The sequence below is a fragment of the Erinaceus europaeus genome, chromosome 18 (genome assembly GCF_950295315.1).
Source record: "Erinaceus europaeus chromosome 18, mEriEur2.1, whole genome shotgun sequence".
NCBI lineage: Eukaryota > Metazoa > Chordata > Mammalia > Eulipotyphla > Erinaceidae > Erinaceus > Erinaceus europaeus.
The window spans coordinates 40,312,554-40,337,794 of NC_080179.1; the positions used below are offsets into that span (position 1 = coordinate 40,312,554).

A 25,241-nucleotide genomic window follows, 5' to 3' on the forward strand; every position below is an offset into this window, starting at 1 on the left:
GAATGAATTCATGAATTCACTGTAGATTCATAATTTAGCCAAGTATCTCTGGGAGCCAGTTAGGAGTTTCAGAGGTCACAGTTCATCTGTGGGGTTCAAAAGAGGATGCAGACGGACAAATGAGGGCATTAAGTGCCCTGTCCTCTTTGAAAATCCTGCCTGCTGTGGAGGGAGTGTAGAAGCAGATGTTAATTTTAGCCTGATGCATATACATCTCCTTAAATTTGTTCTCAAAAATTCCAGTAGAGTGTGCCATACATGTCCTAGCAATTTCTAATGGCCAGAACTTATAAAAATATATAATTCTTAGAATTGGCATACTGAATTAAGAACATAATGAAGTTTCTGAAGTATACTTATTATAGTATGTTTAGGTGGTGGTTTATAGTGATTATGCCTGAAACATATTATATTACAGTGTGATGCTTCAGTAAAAATTGCTTAGATCGTAATCATTGGGAAATTCTTTGGGGTATGCTTGTTGGATTAAAACTATGTTGGATTATCCTATGACCCTTCAATTCCTCTCCTGGGGATAAATTCCAAGGAACACAAAACATCCAACCAAAAAAAAAAAAAAAGATTTTTGTACACTTGTACACTGTGTTCAAAGCAGGACAATTTGCAATAGCCAAAACCTGGAAGCAACCCAGGTGTCCAACAACAAATGAGTGGCTGAGTAAATTGTGGTCTATATACACAATGAAATACTACTCAGTTATTGAAAATGGTGAATTTAGTTTCTTCACCCCATCTTGGACGGAGCTTGAAGGAATCATGTTAAGTGAGATAAGTCAGAAACGGAAGGATGAATATAGGATGATCTCATCATAGACAGAAGCTGAAAAACAAGATCAGAAGGGAAAACACAAAGTAGGACTTTGACTGGAGTTGGTATGTTGCACCAAAGTAAAAGACTCTGGGGTGGCAGGGAAGGGTTTAGGTATGGGAACATGATGGCAGAGGATGACCTAGTGGGGTTGCATTGTTATGTGGAAAACTGGGAAGTTTTATTCATGTACAAACTATTGTATTGTTTTTTTACTGTTAACATAAACCACTAACTCCTTAATAAAGACATTAATAAAATTAAAGCTTAGTATACTATAGGGAATACATGGGAATTGAAAGATAGTTATAATAGTCAACCTATCTCTGTGACATTGGGAGAACTACTGTAGCTTCCATTGGTGGGAATGGAGACTAAGAACTCTGGTGGTGGGAAAGGTGTGGAATTATAGTCCTGTTATCTTACAATTTTAAAAATCAATATTAAGTCACTAATACAATTTAAAGGAGAGTGGGATGGAGGGAGAGAGAGGGAAGGAAGGAGAGAGAGAGAGAGAGAGAGAGAGAGAGAGAGAATGTCAGTGGAGAACCTTAGTCAGTTGCCAGAGCCCTGAGACTACATGTATCCCAGGGTGTAGAAAAAGTAACCACAGCCAATTACCATTCAGTTGCTCAGAAGAGGTCAGGTGGGACACACACTTGACACTGTTCTAGCTAAGGATGTCATACCCACTGTGCAACTTCCTAGGCCTCAACAACCACATTCTTTCATGATGATGCCTATGAACTCCTGTCACAAAAACAGAAACTTAAAATAGTGATGAGATGCCACTGCTGTTTCCTATTACTCTGTAAAAGTGACAGTGAGGGAGTATCACTCTAATAATTATATTTCAAGGTTTATCCACTTAGGTGTGAATTCACCAACCCGCCCCCTCCAATACTATATCCCCATGCTATTTACAAGTGACCTCTCAGGTCTATGAAAACAACCCTGTTTCTTCTTTTTTAAAAAAATCATTTTTTTAAATATTTATTTATTTATTACCTTTTTCTTGCTCTTGTTGTTTTATTGTTGTAGTTATTATTGTTGCTGATAGTGACGTCATTGTTGTTGGATAGGACAGAGAGAAATGGAGAGAGGAGGGAAAGACAGAGAGGGGAGAGAAAGACACCTGCAGACCTGCTTCACCACCTATGAAGGAAACCCCCTACAGGGGGGAGCCAGGGGCTAAAACTTGGATCCTTACGCTGGTTTTTGCGCTTCGTGCCATATGCACTTAACCCGCTGTGTTACCACCCGACTCCTGAAAACAACCCTGTTTCTAAAACTTTGAGTATAAGTTCTAAGTCAAACCTCTCTAAGATTAAAAAAAAAGTATGTTTTAGGGGGTTGACAAAATAGCTTCCCTGGATTATGTGCTTGCTTTGCTGTGGGCATAATCAAAGTTCGGCGTGTATCACATTGGAGAAAGTTCCAGTGCTATGGTGTCTTTCCTCTTTTCTTCTTTTATCTCTGTCTGTCTTAAAAAGTCAGCCCACAGCAGTGAAACTTAAGCTATGCAAAAAGTAAAGATCTTTTTGTTGATATGCTGTGAAAAGGAATTACTCAGCAGTAGAAAACTAATGTAAGAAATCATTTCTCTAGCTTTCCAACATAAAGGTTGTACTCATTTTGTTGCAGAAAGTGAACTAAAAAGTTAAGCACCTTAAAGTTTTTTGATTTTTTTTTTTTTTGTCCTTAACACTTTGTCAACCATCATCAGTTTAGCAAGCTTACATTATAAAGTACTGCTGGGGTTTAATAAATTTAAATCTATAGTGACACCTTAACTTAAAAAGTTATTTAGCCAGATACAAATAAAGAAACATTGGGGAATAATCTTAAGTTGGGGCATCTCAGAACCATTTTCTGGAGAGAATGAGTTTAGAGCAGGTTAAAAGAGAGAGAAAGAAAGGAAACCAGGGTTGTATATTTTCATTATGCGATCTTCAGCATGTATTTCCAATAGATGCATCTTAAGTATTCTGGAGCCATGCCAACCAGGGTGCAATGTAGATATAAGTCAATATCATTACAACATGGGCACTTAACAGGAAGACATGACTGATGTAATACACCTGCTCCAGGAGGCAAGAGCACACCAGCTCTGGGGAAATAAGTTTCCGATAGTCCATTTCTATTCCTTTTCACTTTGTCCTTGATTTATTGTCTTTGCTCAGCTTCAAGATGACAAAGGCTTGAGGTTTCAACACAAACTGATATTCCAGACTCCACTAAATATATTTGTAAGACAAGGGCAGCAACAAAATCAAACTGCTGGCACAAAGACTTACTGTTAGTTAAAGCTGGAAAGAGATTATGGAGGATTATTACTTTATCAAAAAATATTTCAGCTCCAAAGCCAGTGCTTATTTCTCGAGTGCCTTTGACTGTGTGTTAATATATCTCCAACCTTGAATGGATTTAGTCTTTCATTGTCAATTTATTGAAAAGTTTGACAAATGTCTGTGGCCTGTGCTATAGGACACCTAGGCTTTTTAGTTATTGCTACAGAGAGCTGAAGATCAAGACCTTAAAAGGGGATTTACAAGTGCTGTTTATTTGATTTTTATTGTTGTGGTTTGATTTCAGCTACCACGCTTTTCATCTTTAATCCCATTTGTCTTTTTAGAGGTCCCACCTAAGGATGGCAATACAAACAGCTAAAGCCCAAATCGTACTACCAATATGGAGGTGAAAAATTGGTCCAATATTTCCTTTTATCTTTTTTATAACATTATTTTTGTTCTTCTGTTGCCTCTTTTATTGTTATTGATGTATTTGTTGTTGGGTAGGACAGAGAGAAATGGAGAGAGGAGGGGAAGACAGAGTGGGAGATAAAAAGATAAGACACCTGTAGACCTGCTTCACAACAACTCCCCTGCAGGTGGGGAGCTGGGAGCTCGAACCAGGATCCTTACACTGGTCCTTGCTCTTTGTGCCACATGCACTTAACTCACTGCGCTAATGCTCGACTCCCCTGTTGCTTCTCTTTCTAGATATTTGTCCTCAGGTTGTTAACATATTTCAAGAAGAAGGATATCTACCAACCATAGAAATGAGAGAATAATAGTGACCTACATGTATTGCTTTATACTTAAAAATGTTTCCTCTTACTTTGGCTTGATGTCTTTAAATAAGGTTGCCATCCAACTTAATGTATCTCTCCAGATCCTTGAGTGTTCTTGAGTGTGTCATACTGTTGTGACAGTGAACTCTTTCAAAGAGGAACTGGTACAGCATGCTTCTGCAAAACACTTTTCCTTGAATGAACAGTATGTCCTGTTGTCACTGAAATCTCCTAAGAAATTTCACCAAGCAACCTTGTCAACAAAGGCATAGTATTTATACAGACAGATAATGGCAATCAAAATTTGAGTTCCTCAAACGGCTATTGAGGGGGCCAAGTGGTGGTGCAGTGCACCTAGTTGAGTTGTTACAATACATATGTTACAATACATATGGACCCAGGTTCAAGCCCTTGGTTACCTCCTTCAGGGGGGATATCTCACAAGTGATGAATCAGTGCTACAGCTTTCTCTCTCTCTCTTTCTCTCTCTGCCTTCTCCCCTCCTTTCTTCTATTTCACCCCCTTCTCTCTCAATTTCTCTTGGCTCCTATTCAAAATTAAAAAAAATTAAGGCATTTTGAAATCATTAAGTTTTTTAAAAATAAAATTTCACACAATGTAAAATTTAAAATATCAGTGGATGGTGTGATACTTTCCATGATGGGCCAGAGTGGAAGTCAATGAGAAGCCCTTAACACAGTATCAGAGAGAAGCTATAATACACCCCAGAGGAAATATTAAACTTAGCTTTGCAAAGAAAAAAAAATAGCAATTTTTCAGAAATGGAAAGAGTGCTGCAAGCATAAGTAAAACAATCTTCAGTGGCTTACTGATGAAGTAGAACATAGCAGATTCAATGATCTCAACATAATGCAATGTGGTAGAAGATACAGTGGGTTGTGAGAGTATTAAGAATCAAGTCCTCACAGGAAACAGTAAAGGGTTATGGAGTATGAAAATTAGCCCAAGATCCATGGGGAACAGGGGAACACAAGTAACATGAATATATTTGAATGTTTAAAAGATCACCTTGGCGCAAAGCACAAGGACCAGCATAAGGATGCCGGTTCGAGCCCCTGTCTCCCCACCTGCAGGAGAGCCACTTCACAAGCGGTGAAGCAGGTCTGCACGTGTCTTCCCCTCCTCTCTCAATCAATAACAACAATAGTAACTACAAATAAAAAATCAACAAGGGCAACAAAAGGGAATAAATAAATATTTTAAAAAATTTTAAAAGATCACCTTGGAACAGAGAATGAGATTTTTAAAAAGTCTTGGGATTAATGATAAGGAGTGTAACATAAACAATTATAACAACCCACTGCTGAGGTCAGGGTAAGTAGTGAAGGCAATCACAGAGGAAATATAAGAAAGAATGACTGTCAGAGATGAAGGAGGTTCATAGAAAATAAAACAGCTGTCTAGTCCTGTTTCCAACTCTGACACCATCTTCCCAGACAATATCTCTGGTCCACCTGTATGCTCGCTGCTATGTGCAGGCAAAAATTAGTAAAGTCCTGGACTCCTTATATTATACCTAAAATAGACCTACTAGATTCTTCCAAAATGGATACCCCAAATCTCATCTGCTATATTCTTGCCTTTAGTTTCCTGACTATTAAACAATTTATTCTGCTTTATATCTTAATGTTTTTTCAGCCACGAGGTTGCAGATACTACCATGATGCTAACTAAACTTCCTTGGACAGAGGACCATATCAATGTACCCTGGAACCTCACCTCCCCAGAGCCCTGCCCCACTTGGAAAAAATAGAAACAGGCTGGGATTATGGATCCACCTGCCAACACCCATGTACAGTGGAGAAGCAATAACAGAAGCCAGACCTTTCACCCTCTGTAATGCATAATGACCTGGGTCCATGATCCCAGAGGGATAAAGAATAGGAAAGCTTTCAAGAGAGGGGATGGGATGCAGAGTTCTGGTGGTGGGAATTGTATGAAATTGTATCCCTCCTATCCTGTGATCTTTTTGATATTTTTAATTTTATAAATAAATTAATAACAAAGAAAGTAAAACAATGATATTCAATGAAACTTGGTGACAGACAGATTTTGAAGTGATGAGACAGACATGGCTTAGAGATGTTTCTGTTTTGCGCATTTGGGTAGAAGGAAAGCATTCATCCAAGAAATAAACAATTTAAGAAATAATTCTCTGTGTGTGTGTTTATGTGAGTGCGTGCATGCGTGCCACATCTTGCATGTATGAGCTTTGGTATTTAGGCTTAAGTTTGAGATCTATTTGAAACATGATGTAAATGGGGAATTTATAGTTTAGTCAAATGAAGTTCTCTCCCCTTCTATGTGGAATGCTTTTCGAAAAAGTTAGGAAGGTCAAACTACGTATAGAGATTAGTGATTTTCCTCTATATAAATACTAATCATAGTTATGGGAATGTATTTATATATCTCAATAAGGAACCAAACACACTTATTCAAAAAGAACTGTGTACACCTATGTTAATAACAGAACAATTTGTAATAGCCAAAACCTGGAATCAACCTAGTTGTCCAACAAAAGATGAGTGGCTGAGAAAGCTGTGACCTACATATACAATTGAATACAATTTGGCTATTAAAATTGATGAAATCACCTTTCTCGCCTCATCTTAGACAGAGCTTGCAAGGAATCATGTGAACTGATGAGTATGGGATGAGTATGGGATGAGTATGGGATGAGTATGGGAAGATCTCACTCATGGACAGAAGTTGAAAAATAACAGAAAGGAAACCACAAAGCAGAACTTGGAGTGAGTTTGGTGTATTGAGCCACAGTAAAGGACTCTGAGATTGGGGATGGTTTCAGGTTCTAGTGCAACATGTTGGAGGAGGACCTGGTGGTGAGAGAGGTTCATGAAAAACTAAGAAATTTTATACATGTACCAACTACTGTTTTTAGTGAAAACCATTAATCCCATCAATAATAAAATTGTTCTTTATTTAAAAAAACTAAAATCCCATAAGAAAAAACAAAATTTCTAAATGATTTATGTCTTTGCTTATTTTGAGAAGAATTAAAGCACTTGGTAGCTCTGGAACGTAGTAGTGCCAGTGTATTGGACTTGTGACTACTTCTGGGGACTCTGGCATGTAAATTCAGTATCTAACAGGCTGAACTCTCTCACCAGTCCTCCCAAAACAGTACTGATAGGACAGGAAGAGATTAAGGCACCCATACAGAAACTGGAGAATTATTTAACAGTATAACATGTTATAGCAAGATCATAAAACTTCAGCAGACTTAGGGTTTTTTTTTTTCTGTACTGCTTGCTGCACTGAATAAGAAAATATACTTTTGTGTCTGACTACTTCTGTAATATGATTTTTAAAATTTTTTGTCTCTTTTTAAAATTTCTTTATTGGAGAATTAATGGTTTACAGTCAATAGTAAAATACAATAGTTTGTACATGAATAACATTTCCACATAGCAATATAACCCCCACTAGGTCCTCCTCTGTCATCATGTTTCAGGACCTAAACACTCTCCCCACCCCAGAGTCTTTTACCTTGGTGCAATACACCAACTCCGATCCAAGTTCTGCTTAGTGTTTTCCCTTCTAATCTTTTTTTTACTTCGATTTAAAAATATTTATTTATTTATTCCGTTTTGTTGCCCTTGTTTTATTGTTTTAGTTACTATTGTTGTTGTTATTGATGTAGTCCTTGTTGGATAGGACAGAGAGAATTGGAGAGAGGAGGGGAAGACAGAGAGGGGGAGAGAAAGATAGACACCTGCAGACCTGCTTCACCACTTGTGAAGTGACTCCCCTGCAGGTGGGGAGCCGGGGGCTTGAACCTGGATCCTTAAACCGGTCCTTGTGCTTTGCGCCATGTGAGCTTAACCCGCTGTGCTACTGCCTGACTCCCCTTGTTTTTACTTCTATGAGTGACATAATCCCACATTCATTCTTCTGTTTCTGGTTTATCTCACTTAACATGGTTTTTTTAAGCTCCATCCAAGATGGGGTGAAGAAACTAAAATCACCAATTTTAGTAACCGAATAGTATTTCATTGTGTATATAGACCACAACTTACTTAGCCACTCATCTGTTGTTGGATACCTGGATTGCTTCCAGGTTTTGGCTATTACAAATTGTGCTGCTATGAACTTAGATATACACAAATATTTTTGGATGGATGTGTTGGATTCCTTAGGATATAACCCCAGGAGAGGAATTTAAGGGTCATAGTGTAGGTCCACCTCTAGCCTTCTGAGGGGTTCTCCAGACTGGACAGCTTCCCTGAGAGTAGTACATAGAGTACAATGAGAGATCAAACAACAACAGTGTACAAGTTAGGAAAAGGAAACAAACAGGATTTGTTTTCATTCCCACTGATTCCATTGTCTTTTTATTTATTTTTATTTGTTATTACCTTTATTTATTTATTGGATAGAGACAGCCAGAAATCAAGAGGGAAGGGGGTAGAGAGAAAGAGAGACAAGGAGACACCTGCAGCACTGCTTCACCACTTGTAAAGCTTTCCCCCTACAGTTGGGGACTGGGGACTCGAACTTGGGTCCTTGCACATGGTAATGTGCTCTTAACCAGGTGTGCCACCACCCTGCTCCTATTCCCACTGATTCCGTACTGTGCATTATTAAACTGAGCATTTAAAACATTTCTGTCGTGGACCAGGAGGTGGTGTGGTTTATAAAGCATTGGACTCTCAAGCATGAAGTCTTCAGTTCAAACCCAGGCAGCACATGTATCAGAGTGATGTCTGGTTCTTTCTCTCTCTCCTCCTGTCTTTCTCACTAGTAAATAAATAAAATCTTTAAAAAAAAATTCTGTGACTGTCAGCTCATTATGAAAAGTGAAAAAATGGGTTAAGACTACCAGCCCCATAAATATATGAAAGAACTAGATAAATTCACATATGCATGCCAGTGTCCATGTCCAGTGGAGAAGCAATGAGAAGCCAGATCTTCCATCCTCCCCACCCCAAAAAGAACTTTGGTTCATACTGCCAGAGTGATAAAGAAAAGAAAGTTTCCTCTGTTGTCCCTGGTCTAAGATTTTAGGTGATTTAATATTTCAAAGAAAAAGTCATTATTAGAAATAACAATTTAAGCCCACTGTTAAAATTCAATCAGGACACCACTTCCCTAGACAATACTTTTGGTCAACCTGCATGTTAACTGATCGGCTCAAGCAAAAATTAGTGAAGTCATGAACCCCTTGGAATATACATAAGATAGACCTACTAGACTTTTCCAAAATGGAGACCCCCAAATCTCAGCTGCTATATACCTTGTATTTAGGTTCCTGATTTTTTTTTTTTAAACAATTTGTTTTGCTTTATATTGTAACACTTTTTCAGCTACCAAGTTGCAGATGTGACTGTAGTGCCAACCCTGGGTAGATGACCTCACCAGTGTATCCTGGAACTTCACCTCCCCAGATCCCTGTCCCACTAGGGAAAGAGAAAGATAGGCTAGGGGTATGGATCAACCTACTAATGCTCACGTTCAGTGGAGAAGCCAGACCTTCCACCTTCTGCACCCGATAATGATCCTGGGCCCATTCTTCTAGAGGGATAAAGAATAGAAAAGCTTTCAAGTGAGAGGATGAGATACGGAGCTTTCGTGGTAGGAATTGTCTGGAATTGTACCTGTCTTATCCTATATTGCTAAGATTTCATATATATAACTTTCCAGTGGAGGAGATAACATGGAACTCTCATGGTGGGAACTATGTGGAATTGTACCCCTGTTACCTCTTTTAACCCGTTAATCATTTTAAACCACTATTTTAAAAAAATCACATATGCAGAGCTCTAGAACTACATCTCAGCAAACCTTAAAAACTTTTAGTGGGAGTGTGGGTTAACCTGTCAACGCCCATGTTCAGCGGGGAAGCAATTACAGAAACCAGACCTTCCACTTTCTGCATCCCATGATTACCTTGTGTCCATATTTCCAGAGGGTTAAAGAATAGAAAAAACTATCAGGGGAGGAGATGATATACGAAGTTCTGGTGGTGGGAATTGTGTGGAGCTGTACCCCTCTTATCCTATGGCTTTGTCAATGCTTCCTTTTTTTAATTATTATTATTATTATTATTATTATTATTATTATTATTATTATTAATAATAATAATAAAATAATGTGAAACATTTAAAAAAGAACTTTTTAAAGTATTCACTACTGTTAACTACTTTCTGTCCAGGAGCTCAAGGAAGGTCTCCTGTGGGTGGTTGCAGGAAATTGAACTGACCTTACCAGGTTGGAAACCTATTCAGTATTTCCTCACCAAGCTTTAGAATGAGGGATCCAATTTCCAGACTCTTCATTTCTACACGCTGAGAGGTCAAGATGCTTATTAAAGTAAAATCAAATCTTCAATAATCGTGAATGAAGGGGAATAATGCTAAACCAAGGCCTGCTTGCCACACAAAAGGCAATTAGCTGTGCAGAGAACTGAGGAAGTCTTAAGTCTGTGCCTTCAGCTGACTCTGTTTCACATCACAAGATATAAGCATTTATAGGTCAAATGTTCCAATAACAAAAACATTTATTTTTAAAAAAGCTTCCTGCACACAGACTCTGTTTTCCTAATACTTAAGCCTCTAATTAGAGTTCTAGTCCAAAAGCTAAACATTCAGTCCCCCATTTTCTCCACCTCTGGCTTAAAAATATAAATCGAGGTAGCTCAGTAACCAGCTGTTGGTCTGTTTTATAGTAATCCTTTTTTGTATTTATCCCACATCTTTCATCTAAGTCCCCACAAAAAGAATCTCATTAATCCCTAACAACATTTCTGAGAGACCTTTGACCACTGCAATTATCTCAAATTTACAGATAAAACAACCAAGGTGCTGAGAGAGCACCTTTTCTCTTTTAGCAGTAAAGAGTAAGAGTAGATAATAATCCTCTTGATTCTCACACTCCAATTGTAAGTGATCAACCTTGTTGGAGAAAAGCAAACAAACATTTGCTCAGTTCTTGTAAAATGTCTGGTGAGTTGCTTAAAGCAAGAAAGTACAAAGTAAGGAGATTCTGGAGACTTACAGAAAAATAGTCGCTGGCTTCCAGTCCCACTGCCCAAACCATCCTGCCTTTCACACCTAGTCACAGGTGAGAGCATGGAATCTCAGACAGTAAAAATATGGGGAATGAAAAAATCAAAACTCAGTTCACAAGTTATTAAAGTATTTCAAGGAATTGGAAATTCTAAAATAGTGAAAAGTATTTTAAAATTTTATTTACTTATTTATTTAAGAAAGGAGACATTAACAAAATTATAGGATGGGGGGTACAACTCCACACAGTTTCTGCCACCCAATCTCCATATCCCATCCCCTCCCCAATGCTTTCCCATTCTCTATCCCTCTAGGAGCATGGACCCAGGGTCGTTTTGACACAAGCACAGTGAAGGAAATAGTCAGAGCTTCCTAAAGTCAAGAAAATATTCGTTCAGAGGTAAGTTATTTTCTTAGGCTGTTCTGGGGATCCCTGCTGCTTGGGCAACTCAAGCACATGGCAGTGTCCAGAGAGTGGATGGCAGGAGAAAGCATGGAGCTTTGCAGGTCTTCTGTGAGCAAGCTCCTACTATGGGGTCATAACAGCCCAAGGTGAGTCCAGTCATTGCTAGCAGCTTGCACTTCAAAGATATCTCTCTCTCTCTCTCTCTCTCTCTCTCTCTCTCTCTGAGTTCCGTGTTATCTCTCTCTCCTGTCTGCTGGAAATATAAAATGCCCAGGTTCATCACTATAACCTCCAAGATGTGCGCAATCACATATGTAGACAGTAGATCTTATGAATAGATAGGCTTCACAAATGGAATAAAAGATTGAACCAAAAAAAAAAAAAGCTAAAACAAAGTGAGACACCATTTGGCGCTATGTGGTAACTAAATACCTATCAACAGAAAATGACTAGGAAGCCCTGCTTCATATCATTTGCCCAAATGACCATTGATTCATGACCTTCAATTAGTATGTATTCTAAACTGATTTGTTTCATTTTTATCATACTAAAAAATGAATGATATATGAAGAAGAGTAAAGGTGGGAGACACAATTTATAGGCAGTGGGGATCATGCAGAGACAATAATAATTATAAAAATGTTTTATTTTATTATAAGATATATGATGTCTTCTTGGAGAACCCTGCTTTGTTATTCATGGTTCAACTCATGGGTCCAAAAGTTATTTTTGAACCACTCATTCAGAAAGAGTTGTTCACTGTCCTCATTTGCCTTGCTCTACCCAGGAAACCTCTATGCTAGCATTTATAAACTGTTAACCTTATTTGTTTATGGTTTGTCCTCTGGTTAAGTTCCTTGAGGAGGGGGTAGGCATTGTGCTGGATGGTGGCACACCCCATTAAGCACATGCGTTACCACACACAGGGACCTGGGTCTGAGCTCCCAGTCCCTACCTAGATGGGTCAACACAGTGAAGTGGGTCTTCAGGTGTCTCTCTTCCTCTCTTGTCAGTATCTTCCCCCTTGCTCTCAATATCTGTCTGTAAAATCTATTAAAAATAGAAAGAAAAAAACACATTTGCTGTGAAGACACAGAATCCCAACGACAACTGTGATGGCAGGAAATAAATAAATAAATGTTTTTAAGGTAAGAAAGAACCCTATCTGTCCCTCCAATATATGAAATAGTGCCTATCACACGCTAGATGCTCTAGAAATATTTATTATATGACAAACTTGAAGAACTCTCTGGTATCCTGAAAAAAGGCATATATATATATATTTCTTGTAGACACGGTATTTCCCCCTCTGCTTTCCCCTAAGAATGTGACTCAGAGCCCTATGCCATAGAAACATGCATATATTTTTGACTCAAAAACCATCACAATTTTCTACTTCTGTTTCCTCACTCCAGAAATTAAAGCCCTTTTCTTTACTTAGCAAGAACATGGATTTGAAAAGTATAAATGATTTAATCCAAGAAGTCACAGTTGAAGAATCAAGAAAAAGGAAAAAAGGCAGAAGAGAACTCCGAAGCTGCCAAGTCACTCTCTGCCAGAAAGACTCATAAGTATTGCTTTGAAATACCTGTTCTCTCTTGGACACAAACATCTAATATATTTGCAAGCCAGGAATTTTATTCAGTATTTACACAGCCTCTTTACTTTTCTTCTTTCTCTGGCTTCCCAACCTACAGGACTAAAATTGAAGCTATTTTATATGATGTGATTCTGGACTATTTCTTTCTCCATTCTTCTGAGTAGAACAAATAGAACTCCCTTCAAGAATGAACCTTTCATTGTATTGTCTACCAGATCCCCAAATGGATCTTAAATAAAATTTTAAAAAGTTGAGAAAACTGTAATAACAGAAGACTCAACTCCACCTCAGATAGGCTAGAATCAATCTTATTATCATAGGCTTCCAGAGCCTCTCTGCAGTTAGCCTTTTGCTGTCTGTCTCTCCTAATGTATTTTTCAATAAGTAAACATTCTTAACGTTAATTAGTGTTTGTAGAGGTCCATAATTTACTGAGGTATATCGGATTAAAAAATTCCTGGCTCCTTACAATAATTCACTGGCAATTAAGTTAACAGCCTAATATTATTAACATATTGAGAATAAGCTCTAAGAAAAACAATGCTTAGTTCCCTTTGGAAGCATTTCAAAGACTGTGAATGAAGCCCAACAGAAATATAAATATAAATATTACATAAGAGAGCACACTAGACCCAAAAAGAAACTACAGCGTTATTTTTCTCTGCAATCCACTGCTGCAGTTCTTGTAAGGATTATTTTTTACAAGAAATCATCAGTTAACTATTATTGGAAGATCTCCAATGAGGAGTGACTCACTACTACTCACTTTATTTCAAAGCACTCTAATAACCCCTAGTTTCTGGGTGGGATTTATCCCAGAATTGAGGCAAATTGTACCATCTCATTTGAATGACTGAAACGTCTGGACAACTATACTACGTCATATATCTACATTGTCTTTGAGAAACTTTCAGAATGCTTTGAGTCTTTCTTTGTCTTTATCTCGTTTAGAGGGCATCCCATACTATTAACCTGTGTAGGCATCCATCATCTCTGATAGTAAATTCCCAGAGAGTGAATGACAGAGTAAATGAAAGAGCACAGTACTTATCCTAAAATGGTGTTGAGTCATGTGGAAACAAAACCTGACTTTCCTAATAGTCACACAAACTATCGCCCTCCAACATTTGTTTGTTTGTTTGGCTGGTTGGTTGGTTTTGCAAGTGTGTTCCAGCCTCTTATTACTCTTTTCTTCAGCTATTTATTCAAATACATGTTTCTTTTCAAAACCAAGTTCCAAATGCCACAAGGTTATGAGTAATAGATAAAACTTCCTTGAGGACCAATGCCATCAACTTCTCTGTAGCCTGCACTGATGCCAGTTCTTCTAACTCCCATTAATAAGTGAAACTGCAGTAAAGATAACACAATCTATGTGAGGCATGCCCTTTGGAAATTCAGACATGCTGGTGAACATTTTTTATTTATTTTTACTTTTTAAAAAAATTATCTTTATTTATTGGATAGAGACAGTCAGAAATCAAGAGGAAAGGGGGAGATAGAGAGGGAGAGAGATAGAGACACCTGCAGCCCTGCGTCACCACCTAGAAAACTTTCTCCCTGAAGGTGGGGACAAAGGGTTTGAACCTCGGTCCTTGCATACTGTGACAGGTGTGTTTAACCATCTGTGCCACCACCCACACCTCAGGAATTTCTTTATATGTAAAGGATTCCAACACAGGAGAAATAATAATGAATCATGGCTCCAAAGCTGAGATAAGTCAAATGAACATACCTGAGGCATTGACACAGAATTGACTCTAGTCCTGAATACTGACTGCAGCTCCTAAAGGTTAATTGTCATCCAGGGTTCTGCCTGAGGTTTGGTTATAAGCTGCCTACTCAAAGCTTCGAGTTTAGTCATGCAGCATTCTGGTGGGAATTGTCTGACCCTCTGGCCTAGTGAGACCTTACATCACATCTTCCATCATCCCATCAGCACTCACCATTCCTGCAGAGTAGGACGGCCAGAAAGTCCTGGGAAGAATTGATGTAGAGCAAGAGACTGGGAGCCTTGGATGTCACAAAGCTAAATGCAATATTTTCCTTGGATGGTGCTGTGTCTATATAAATCGCTGAGGATGAGAGGCTTATATCCTTGGTCACTGGGTAGGGTTCTTGAAACATATAAGTAACTGAAGTGCCAATTTCAAAAACAGCAGATACCTCTGTAAAATAAAAATTCAAAAAAAAAAGTCTGCATTGAGACATTCAATTATTCAGGCTAGCAACAATTCCCTATTGTCTTTTATACTAGCAATATGTGAAGGGTTTTACATGGGTTATTTATTTCCTACAAGTATTTTGAAATGGAAGAAGTTATTCTTGTTGACAAATGAAAATTTGAACTTGCAGAATTTAAAGATGATGAGAAAATTATTGCATAAATAAAGAGTTCATGTATGAACTGTAATATTCAGTCCCAGTATAATGTAGATACACACTGTCACTCTTGTACCAGGGTGTTTCTGCTTGTTTGTTTTTATTTTGTTCTCACTGAAACTACATTGCCCTAGATTAGCGTTGAGAGAGAGAGAGAGAGAGAGAGAGAGAGAGAGAGAGGAGAGAAAGGAGAGAAAGAGGGAGAGGGAGAGGGAGAGGGAAGAATAAACAACAGGAGAACATTGAATTAGTTCTACTTTCCTGAGAGTAGGATCTTGGGAAAAGTAGTAGCATTCTCTGTGGTTCAGGGTAAAGTATAAAATTCATGGGAAGAAAAAAAAAAGAAATCTATCCTGGAAACAGAGAAGCTGTAGACGTCCAACTCAGGGACTTGACTATTTAAATGCTTATGGCTTGGTATTCAGTCCCCAGAAATAGTGAAGATATGAGCAGTCTGTTAGCTCTAGTGCCTAGAGCACAGCATATTGGATAGAACTCTGCCACCATCATGGCAAATGACAATCTCTAAAAACTGATGATTTTCTCTTATTAGGATGTGGCATCACTCAGTCTCCCCTATATCCTGCTTTTCACCTTCTACTGTTGTTTCAGTTGAGTTGGCCTAATATAAGATTAGCTTCTGCACTATACTAGACACACTGCTTTATAATCTTCGGCAAGTCCATGAATCACAGAGCCTGTTTATTTGGTGAATGAGAAGTGTAACAGCTACTTTATGGTGTCACTACATGGATAAAAGGTACGCTGAGTATAATACGCTAAGCAAATTAGCCACAGGGGCCAGGCAGTGGTGTACCTGGTTAAGTACATGTATGATCAAGCACAAGAATCCATCTTTGAGTGTCCGATCCCCAAGGGGTCTTCTTCAGGAGCAGTGAAGCAGGTTCAGCAGGTGTCTATCTTTCTCTTCCTCTCTCTCTCTACCACCTCTTCCTCTCTCAATTTATCTCTATGGGGCCTAATAAAGACTAGAGGGGAGTAGGGAGGAAATGGCCAATTGGAGGAGATTTATAGTGCTGGCACCAACCCCCAGTGAGAACTCTGGAGGCAGAGAGAGAAAGGGAGAAAGAGAACCAGTCACAATAGTATGAATTCATAGATTCTCTAAGATAGGAGAAAATTTAACTTACAGCCCCCCCAACTGCCACCACAAAGTACATTTGTTTACTGACTCCACATTCATCCAAATAATAAGATATTCTCTTTGATCTATCAAGGTAGCTGTGACATTGGCTATCAATTTGATCTCTAATTCCAGGGTGTGTATGTAAGGTAGCTTCTTAGAACAGCACACATTAGACCTAGCAGCATCGTCCCTCATAGAAACACAAAAATCAGCAGGAATCCACACTAACCTGAATCATATGTGACCTGTTCCTAAATCACCACATCCTCCCCTTACTGAGTTGGTGGCATCTAGAACATAGTCAAACCTGGCTTTTACTTCCTCATTGTCTTGCAAATGTGTTCTACCTTTGTGGAAACTATAGCAGTCTGCAGAGGTGCCAAAAATTACAGTTGCATACATATTCACATTGCTCAGCAGATTGGGAATATTGGTGCATTTCTACTAGAGCTTCAGAGAAAGTGTTTTGCATTTTTTATGCAGGTTCCATCAGGACTCCTGATTGCAAGGCTATGCAGCAGAAACCTATGGCCTTGAGCATGCCCAGTGAATCACCAGCTAGATTCCAGCATTTGCCCCAAGTGAGTTCTCTGGGGCATTCTGCCTGAATTGGGAAGTACTCTCTCCTGGTTAACAGAATAATGGTTGTTATTTGATGTTTACATACCTGTCCAAATGTAAATATAATTCAGGGCATTGGTGATGAATAACACATTATGCACAAAGGCAAGTTTTCAACTTTATCCTTCGTGAGGAAAATTAAAACAAGTCATATTTTTAAAATAGAAATGTTCTACCAAATGTAGATACTCCATACTCTCCTCACCCTAGTACTCATTATCTTTAATGTTTAGATATTGTAAAGTTCAGCCTAAAGTTAAATTCAGTGAAACGCCTGAAATTTGTTATGATCTTGAAATTTTATTTCTTAATTTTGTTAATTTATTATTGGATAAAGACAGAGAGAAATTAAAATGAGAGGGGGAGATAGAAGGTAGGAGAGACAAAGAGACACCTACATCCCTGCTTTACCACTCATGAAGCTTTCCCCCTGCAGGTGGGGACCAGGGCTTGATGTGCTATTAACCATATGTGCCACTGCTTGGCCCCCTTATCTTGAAATTTTAAAGCCTAAAAATTTAACCTCTAGGAACTTAATTAAGATCTCTGATTGAGTTGCATAAACCTCTCAATCTACTGGAAATCTTAATTTGAAGGTGATTATTAATGATCATAACAATTTTCATGTTGACAATAGCAATATTATCATTTAATTTTTTATTATTTATTTTCCCTTTTGTTGCCCTTGTTTTTTATTGTTGTTGTAGTTATTGTTATTGTTGTTGATGTCATCATTGTTGGCTAGGATAGAGAGAAATGGAGAGAGGAGGGAAAGACAGAGGGGGAGAGAAAGATAGACACCTGCAGTCCTGCTTCACTGCTTGTGAAGTGACTCCCCTGCAGGTGGAGAGCCTGGGTCTCCAACCCAGATCTTTACAATGGTCTTTGCGCTTCACGCTACTTGTGCATAGCACCACTGTGCTACCACCCGGCCCCTCATCATTTATTTTTAGCATGCTTTATTTATTTAATTTATTTATTTATTTATTTATGTGTGTATTTGTATTAATTTATTTATTTAAGACAAAATTTAGAGTAAAGGGAGAGATTGAAAGGGAGAGAAACAGAGAGACATCTGCAGTCCTCCTTCACCATTTATGAAGCTTCCCCCTTGCAGGTGAGGATAAGGGGTTTGAACTTGGGTCCTTGTGTACTGTAATGTGTGCACTTAATCAGGTGCATCACCATCTGGTCCCTTATCATCATTTCTTAAGCATCTTACTTAGTAGAGGGAAATGAGTTGATAAGATAGTAAATGGACATGCATACATCTAAATTAAAAAAGAAAGAAAGAAAATACCAATGGGAGGTGACCTAGAGAATTACCTGTGCAAGGCAGTAACCATGATTCCTATACATCAATGTATCCCTGGGCCAGAGTTGTCTTGAATTACATAAGAAAGGAGTGCAGGTTTAAGAATTAAAGTATAGGCAATGAAATATGAATACACAGCTGTAAGAAACAATGAGATCTTATCTTTTGCTACAATGTAAATAGATTTAGTGGAGATTGTGCTAAAGTCAATAAGTCAGAGGATGAAAAACAGATATTGAATGTCCATGCTCATATGTATAAGTCAAAAGTTAAAGCAAAGGAAAAACAAAATGAACCATTAATAAATCCTTAGTATATTTCAGTATATCTGAAAGTACTAGAAGTAGAGGTGTACAGGAGTTAAAAGGAGGTTAGGTGGGTCAAGCAGTGGTGCACCCAGGTAAACACACACATTACAGTGTGCAAGGACCCAGGTTCAAGCCCCTGGTCCCCACCTGCAGGGGGAAAGCTTCACAAGTGGTGAAGCAGGGATGCAGGTGTCTCTCTGTCTCTCTCCCTCTCTATCTCCTTCTCCTTATCTCAATATCTCTCTGTCTCTATCCAATCAAAATAAATGAATAAAATATTTTTAAAAGGAGGTTAGGGCCCATTATCTTGTAGTGGAGAGAAATGACAAGGTGTGTGGACTTATATTTTGAGATATGAAATTTTATTCTTCAGACAAAAAAAAGTCCTATAAAATAAAAACTCCTGAATGAAAACACTTTTTTTTTCTAACAAATTAAAGTGTTTTGGAAAATAAGAGAAGTAGTGTGTCTGTAGGGTCCCTCTAAAGAGGACATGGGTCTTCAGAATAATTATGGATTTGACTATCTTACCCAGACCCTCTCCACCTCTCTCATAGAGTCTCATCCAGCCTCAGCTCACTCAAACATATAAAAGGGTGATTTGATCCCTTAGTAAGTATACATAAGAATGTCACACATAGTAGGAAAAAATATCATTCAGATAAAAAAATCTGAATAATAGCAATATAATTAGATTTGAATTACTAAGTGGATTCAATTTTGAGTGCTGAGTGATATTTCAGAGTACAAAGTCGCTAGAATAATGGCAATGAGGATGTGCAGTGTAATGATTCTTATCTATTTGTACACATATTGTAGTAGCTATAGATATACAAGTGTGACATATGAAATTTTCTCAATAAAGGAGGTGATGGCATTCATTAGTTGATAAATGAGTTAATAATTGCTGAAACTAGATTATAAGTGCTTGGGCATTCAAAATTATTTTTACTAGGGATACAATTAAATTTCCTTAAAGCAAAACTATATGACTTGAGAGGTATGCAAATGTTAATATTAAAGGATATTTTCAAAGCTCTTTTTTCAAAAGTGGCAAAGAGTACTTAAATATTTGTCCTTTTATTCCATTACAATTCCATTACTAAGTTAATAATCAATACACTTTTACAGCATTATTCATGTGCACATCCAAGACCAGAAAGATAGGCATTTAGTTAGGTATATGTAGCAGACATTACTGCCTTGGGAAGTTTTTGATGAATGCTTTGTAAAAGATTCCTGAACTTTCCTTATTTTGTAGATAGCAACTCAAAAGAATCCTGAGGTTGGATTATACAATTGTGACACATTCTATATATGGAAGATAAGCCAGAATGTTAACTAAGGTAGACTTGGTATCAGACTTTTCTTAATTCTAGACTGTAATGACATGCTGGGAGATAGCATGATGATTATACAAAGGACTTTCATGTCTGAGGCTTTGAGGACCCAAGTTTAATCACTGGAAATACCATAACTTAGCTCTGTTTAAAAAAATGATTTGGTGTTAGGATGGATTGAACAAGCAGAGACAGTTCACTAGATGGTTTATATAATGGAAATTATATGTCTGACATTAATCAAATTTACTAAATCAAATTTAGGATATTATATGTCACATAAAAATTATCTGTTAGTATATTATACAAAATGAGCAAAACAAATATATATATTATTAATGATGACACTTGTAAGTTCTTTTATTTTCTTTTCTTTTCATTTTTGTCACTTCCTGGTCTTTACCACTCTAACTCAACCTTTTCATATAGGAAGAGAAAGACAGAATCAGGAAGATAAGGAGGAGAGGAAAAGACATCACAGCACCAACACTTTCCCTAGTGCAGTGGGGACAGAACTCAAGATGGGCCATGTACTCTATCCAGGTGAGCTGTCCAGCCAGCCCAATTAGGTGGGATTTTATTTTTCCAGTGGGCCACATAAGGTGAAGTGGTGATAAACAATGTGCTATTTCATCCCAGATAGTTTTAATATTTGAATATGCTAAAACCAGATGCCATACTGAATTAACACAGAAGATACGACGACAGAGAGCAGCTTGATTATTACTACCATGTACTTAATGACTCCCATTCCTTTCTATGTATTTTTTGCCAGAGGAAGTTATCATAACCCAAAGATTTTCCTAAGACAATCATTTAATATACACTTAAATTGCTGAGTATAGAGAGGGTTGTTTGCTTAGAATTATGAGGAAGGGAGAAAATTTAAATGAAAAAAATTATATGAAAACTGAAAAAAAAAAACACTAAGTCCGTATCTCACTACTGGATCAAAATAAAAAGGAGGGAGTTAGTAGGTTCCTTTTCATTCATGCATATATGGTACAGTGGCATGGACAGACGATACTCACTAGGAGTTATTTCAGAGAAAGAAACCAGTGAAAAAGTGGACTCCATTTAGAATATGATCTATGAGATGTTTGAACAGCTCCTGAAAAATTCAAAGAACCCTTCTTTTTGTTTGTTTTATTTGTTTTTCTTTTCTTGAAACAGAAGGCTAGGATAAACAAACTAAATGCGAGTAAACATTAGTGGCTAGACCTGATAGTTTTCCTTTTGTATTTGTTTCTTCTAGCATGTAAGATTAACCCAAGGATTGAAATAAAATTTTTTAAAAAATCATGGAAAGGTACCCAGAGATATCCCTTTGCATGAAAATCCAGTAGCACTTAGCTTGTTTTATCACTACTTTATATTACAGAGCTACTAGGGTGGTTCCTGGTCATAGCAACCTCTCATGCAGAGCCCAGCACACTGTAGATCCTAAAATTTGTACATTCAGTTTTCTCTCGAGAGGCATTCTGCTTCTCAGCAGTGATAAGCCAGTAATTCAAAGCAATTGGGGAAGAAAGCTAGGTGTAAATGAATGAAGAACTTAAATTACAATGTTCTTCAAAGACAGCAGTGGATGGTTCTTTCTCCCTGTTGTTTTTAAGATGTAACAGTAAGGTGGACTAAACAGATCATTGTTTGGTAGTGGTGTCTGGGAAATGTTCTCTAATGAATTAACCAGAATTGCCTATAATTGCCACCATTGATTGTATGTAAATGGTCCTTCTAAGTGATCCATGTATTTTAATAGTTTAAACACTGCTCTTGAAACAGTATTTATGTTGTCTGCTCAATACTCTACTGTACCATCAATAAAATAAAGTTAATGCTTCTACAAAGACTAATAGTAAACCAAATATCATTTTATTATAATAAAAAGCACTTATAATAAGCAATGTGAGTTTGTAGTTTTCAAGAATTCTCTTGAACTATCCAGAGAATTTTCATTTTTTGTTTTTGCAAGAAACTTGTGCTTTTTTTGTTGTATAGCATGCACATTATTACTAGTCTATAGCTGACAGTTATGTGATGTTCAGAAATCAGAACACATATATTAGTACCTCGTTTCCTTGTTTTTTTTCAAAATTACTTACAAATTTTTGAAAGTCAATAATCACTTTGCTGCTACAGAGTGTCTTCTTTATGTTCTGTTCTCCCTCTTCTCTCTCTCTCTCTCTTTCTCTCTCTTTTCAGCAGATGCTGAGTTCTGGCCATGGGGAGAATAGTGATTTGAGGAGAAACTGTCATAACATCTTCTCAAACAGACCGTCTAGTGAAGAGCATCAGCCTGTCTGCCTCCTAAAGTTTCCATTGATAATGTAACCGAGCAGGATAGGCGTATAGATTAATGTGGTATATAATAAAAATATGTCATCATTTCTTATAGCTGTGTAATATTCCACTGTGTATATATCTAAATATGCCACAACTTTGTTGTTGGATACTTGGATTATTTCCAAATGTTGAATATTACAAATTACACAGCCATAAACAACGGACTTTTAAAGCTTCAGACCCCATTCAAATAACCTACAGACTAGGGAGATTTCACTAGACATATAATAATAAATATATATTAACTTACCTGCATACTTGCTACTGTAAAGATGACTAAAGATATCCTAAGTGCTTCTAAGATTTTGGCAAGGCTAGATTCTTCAATTCTTTGGTTACAGTTGTGAACTGAGGAATTTAAATTGAAATGATTGGTAGATTCTCAAAATCTGATTTATGCAAAAGAAGTGAGAGTCCATTTTTCTTAGGGTTCAGCTTGTTTGTACACTATGGAGATAATGCTTTCTGATACTACTCACCCAGTACAATTGCATTGTCAGTATGCATACTTAGTGATAGCAAGAATATACAATTGTGTTCGAGAGCTAAACAGTCTCTAAACATATGGAAAGTCAAAGGAGAATACATGACTGTTAAGGATCTAAGGACATAGGCATGGGCATGCCTTTTTAGGTGCAATGGCACAGTACATGGGGGTGAAAGAATTGCCAACTGTACCTTTTCTGCAAAATGGCCCTTCATACGCTGAATTGGTGCAATCACAGAAATATCCACTATGCTTCTCCACACACTTCCCACCATTTTGGCAAGTGCTGCCATAGCTGCTGCAATGCCCTGGGCATCCTGGCCTGACTCCGTTTGTGACCTTTGCCCTCTCCTCCAGGTCCAGTTTTTGTCCATTCAAGTGTAAGGAGCGAATACATCCCAGGAAGCCTTTCTGCCTTGATGATGTCCCCCCTGAGTGGGAACAAAGTAAGAGGAAGCAATGCAGTTATTATAGGACCAGTATTTTAGGTGTAAGGTCAGCAATGCTCAAGGGTCACTATTGCTGCCATGTTGCTTAAGGTTTCAAAGTAAGAATAAGAACTTAATATTTTAATAACCTGGAACAAATGCATGTTAGTCTAGATTTCTCCTATGGTGAAAGAAAAAGAGCAAAACGATGTAAGCAAACAACAAAAAAACTACAATTCTTATACAAAACTGCTATATATGCTTAAAGTAGAGACTTTAGAGGATCCTGTTATTTGCAAATGAACCAGCTCTACAGTAGACAATTATCTGAAGTCAAACACACAGAGAAGGATTATCAGATGATTGTAGTTATGAAAGAAATGGGTCTGTTAATGCTTACTCAACTCTACACAATGTGTTGAGAATAGGATGGGCATTAGGTAAAAAAATCTTTCAAACTTTACTAATCATTAGCAATATTAACCACAAATCTACTAAGCCTCATCTATTGATCTTACTTTTGTTTCATTTACTTAGGGTAAGGCGTAGTTAAGATAATGTAGTATAATATGTGCACTAACAGTGCTTTTTAATACTTTTAGTCAGGGTACATTTTGAAGAAGTCAGAGAGAATCACAATGTTCCCTGGAAATTACTCAAGAACAGAGAAGACAGAAGTGTCAGAGTGTTTTGTTACCATTCGAAATGCAGGATTTTATCAGCCCATGCCTCTGCTATTAGAAAACTGTGTGTTGAGTGATGATAAGCCAACAAATTAAGCTAAATCTTATTAGCAGATATTTATTTGAATCTGAAGATTATGAAAGAACCAAGAGGAGACAGAAGTTCAGTTTACCTTTATAACATGAGTTCAATATACTCTATCAGAGCTAAACAATGTTCTAGACTCTTCTTGCATCCTCTTTCAATCTCTTGTAGTCAGTAAACAAAGTACTATATCTTTGTATATTATATGAATATGTGACATTAAAAATTTCCCTCAAACTTAATGTTTTGACTTGAATACAGAGAAGTAAATGAGGAAAACACTCACATCATCAGTGCCTACAGGCTGTAGTAGTGAAGAAGCTAACAATTCCTGTCAGAAATTACTAAAGCTAAGACAAAGTTGCAATAATTTATTTTCCATGTGCTTTTGATATTCATTCATTGTAGTCCCCCAATTTATCTTGATCTAACAGATAACCAGATTATAATATACTCCCACCAAGGTATAGATGAGAATGCTAACTCTTACCTCAGGCTATAAGCACCTATAGGCTAAACATGAATCAAAGCTGTAAATTGAATAAATTAATATATAACCTACAATACCCTGTTATCAGTCAGTCTGACTGGGTGGACTAAAAAATTATTGAACATGGAGATGATGGGAATGCAGAACTGGGGCAGTGGATGTGAATTTACCTTTCCTGAGTCAAAAAAGTTCTTAGATTCTTGAATATACAGGTGCAAAGAGAATACACCTAAAGAACTCATCAAATTTCTCATGCTGAAGAAATAATAAGAGTTCATAGCACTTTTAGTTCTGATAAGTGAAACCTAAGCAGGGCAAAGGGTCAAACCAAAATTGCATTCTCTAGTTAGTCTCTATTTGAGTGAGTAAGTCTCCTTTTAACCACAAATCAGGCAGGAGCAAGGAATTAAAGGGATACAGATTGGAAGAGAAGAAGTCAAACTCTCCTTATTTGCAGATGACATGATAGTATACATGGAAAAACCTAAGGAATCCAGCAAGAAGCTTTTGGAAATCATCAGGCAATACAGTAAGGTGTCAGGCTACAAAATTAACATTCAAAAGTCAGTGGCATTCCTCTATGCAAACACTAAGTTAGAAGAAATTGAAATCCAGAAATCAATTCCTTTTACTATAGCAACAAAAACAATAAAAT

General features: G+C 37.4%; 1 protein-coding gene across 2 annotated transcripts in view; it reads right to left on the bottom strand.

Moving 5' to 3' along the window:
• Positions 1-25,241, bottom strand: part of CNTNAP5 (contactin associated protein family member 5) — a 956,089-nt gene that overhangs the window by 101,458 nt on the left and 829,390 nt on the right. The window contains exons 18-20 of one of the 2 annotated variants that reach the window (XM_060177958.1): positions 23,092-23,331; positions 14,901-15,122; positions 8,093-8,166 (exon numbers count right to left, since the gene is read on the bottom strand). In XM_060177958.1, coding sequence (XP_060033941.1) covers positions 8,129-8,166; positions 14,901-15,122; positions 23,092-23,331 — 500 coding nt within the window. In that variant the 3' untranslated portion in view covers positions 8,093-8,128. Of the gene's footprint in view, positions 1-8,092; positions 8,167-14,900; positions 15,123-23,091; positions 23,332-25,241 lie in introns of those variants that run through there. The other variant, XM_060177957.1, reaches the window with a different exon arrangement.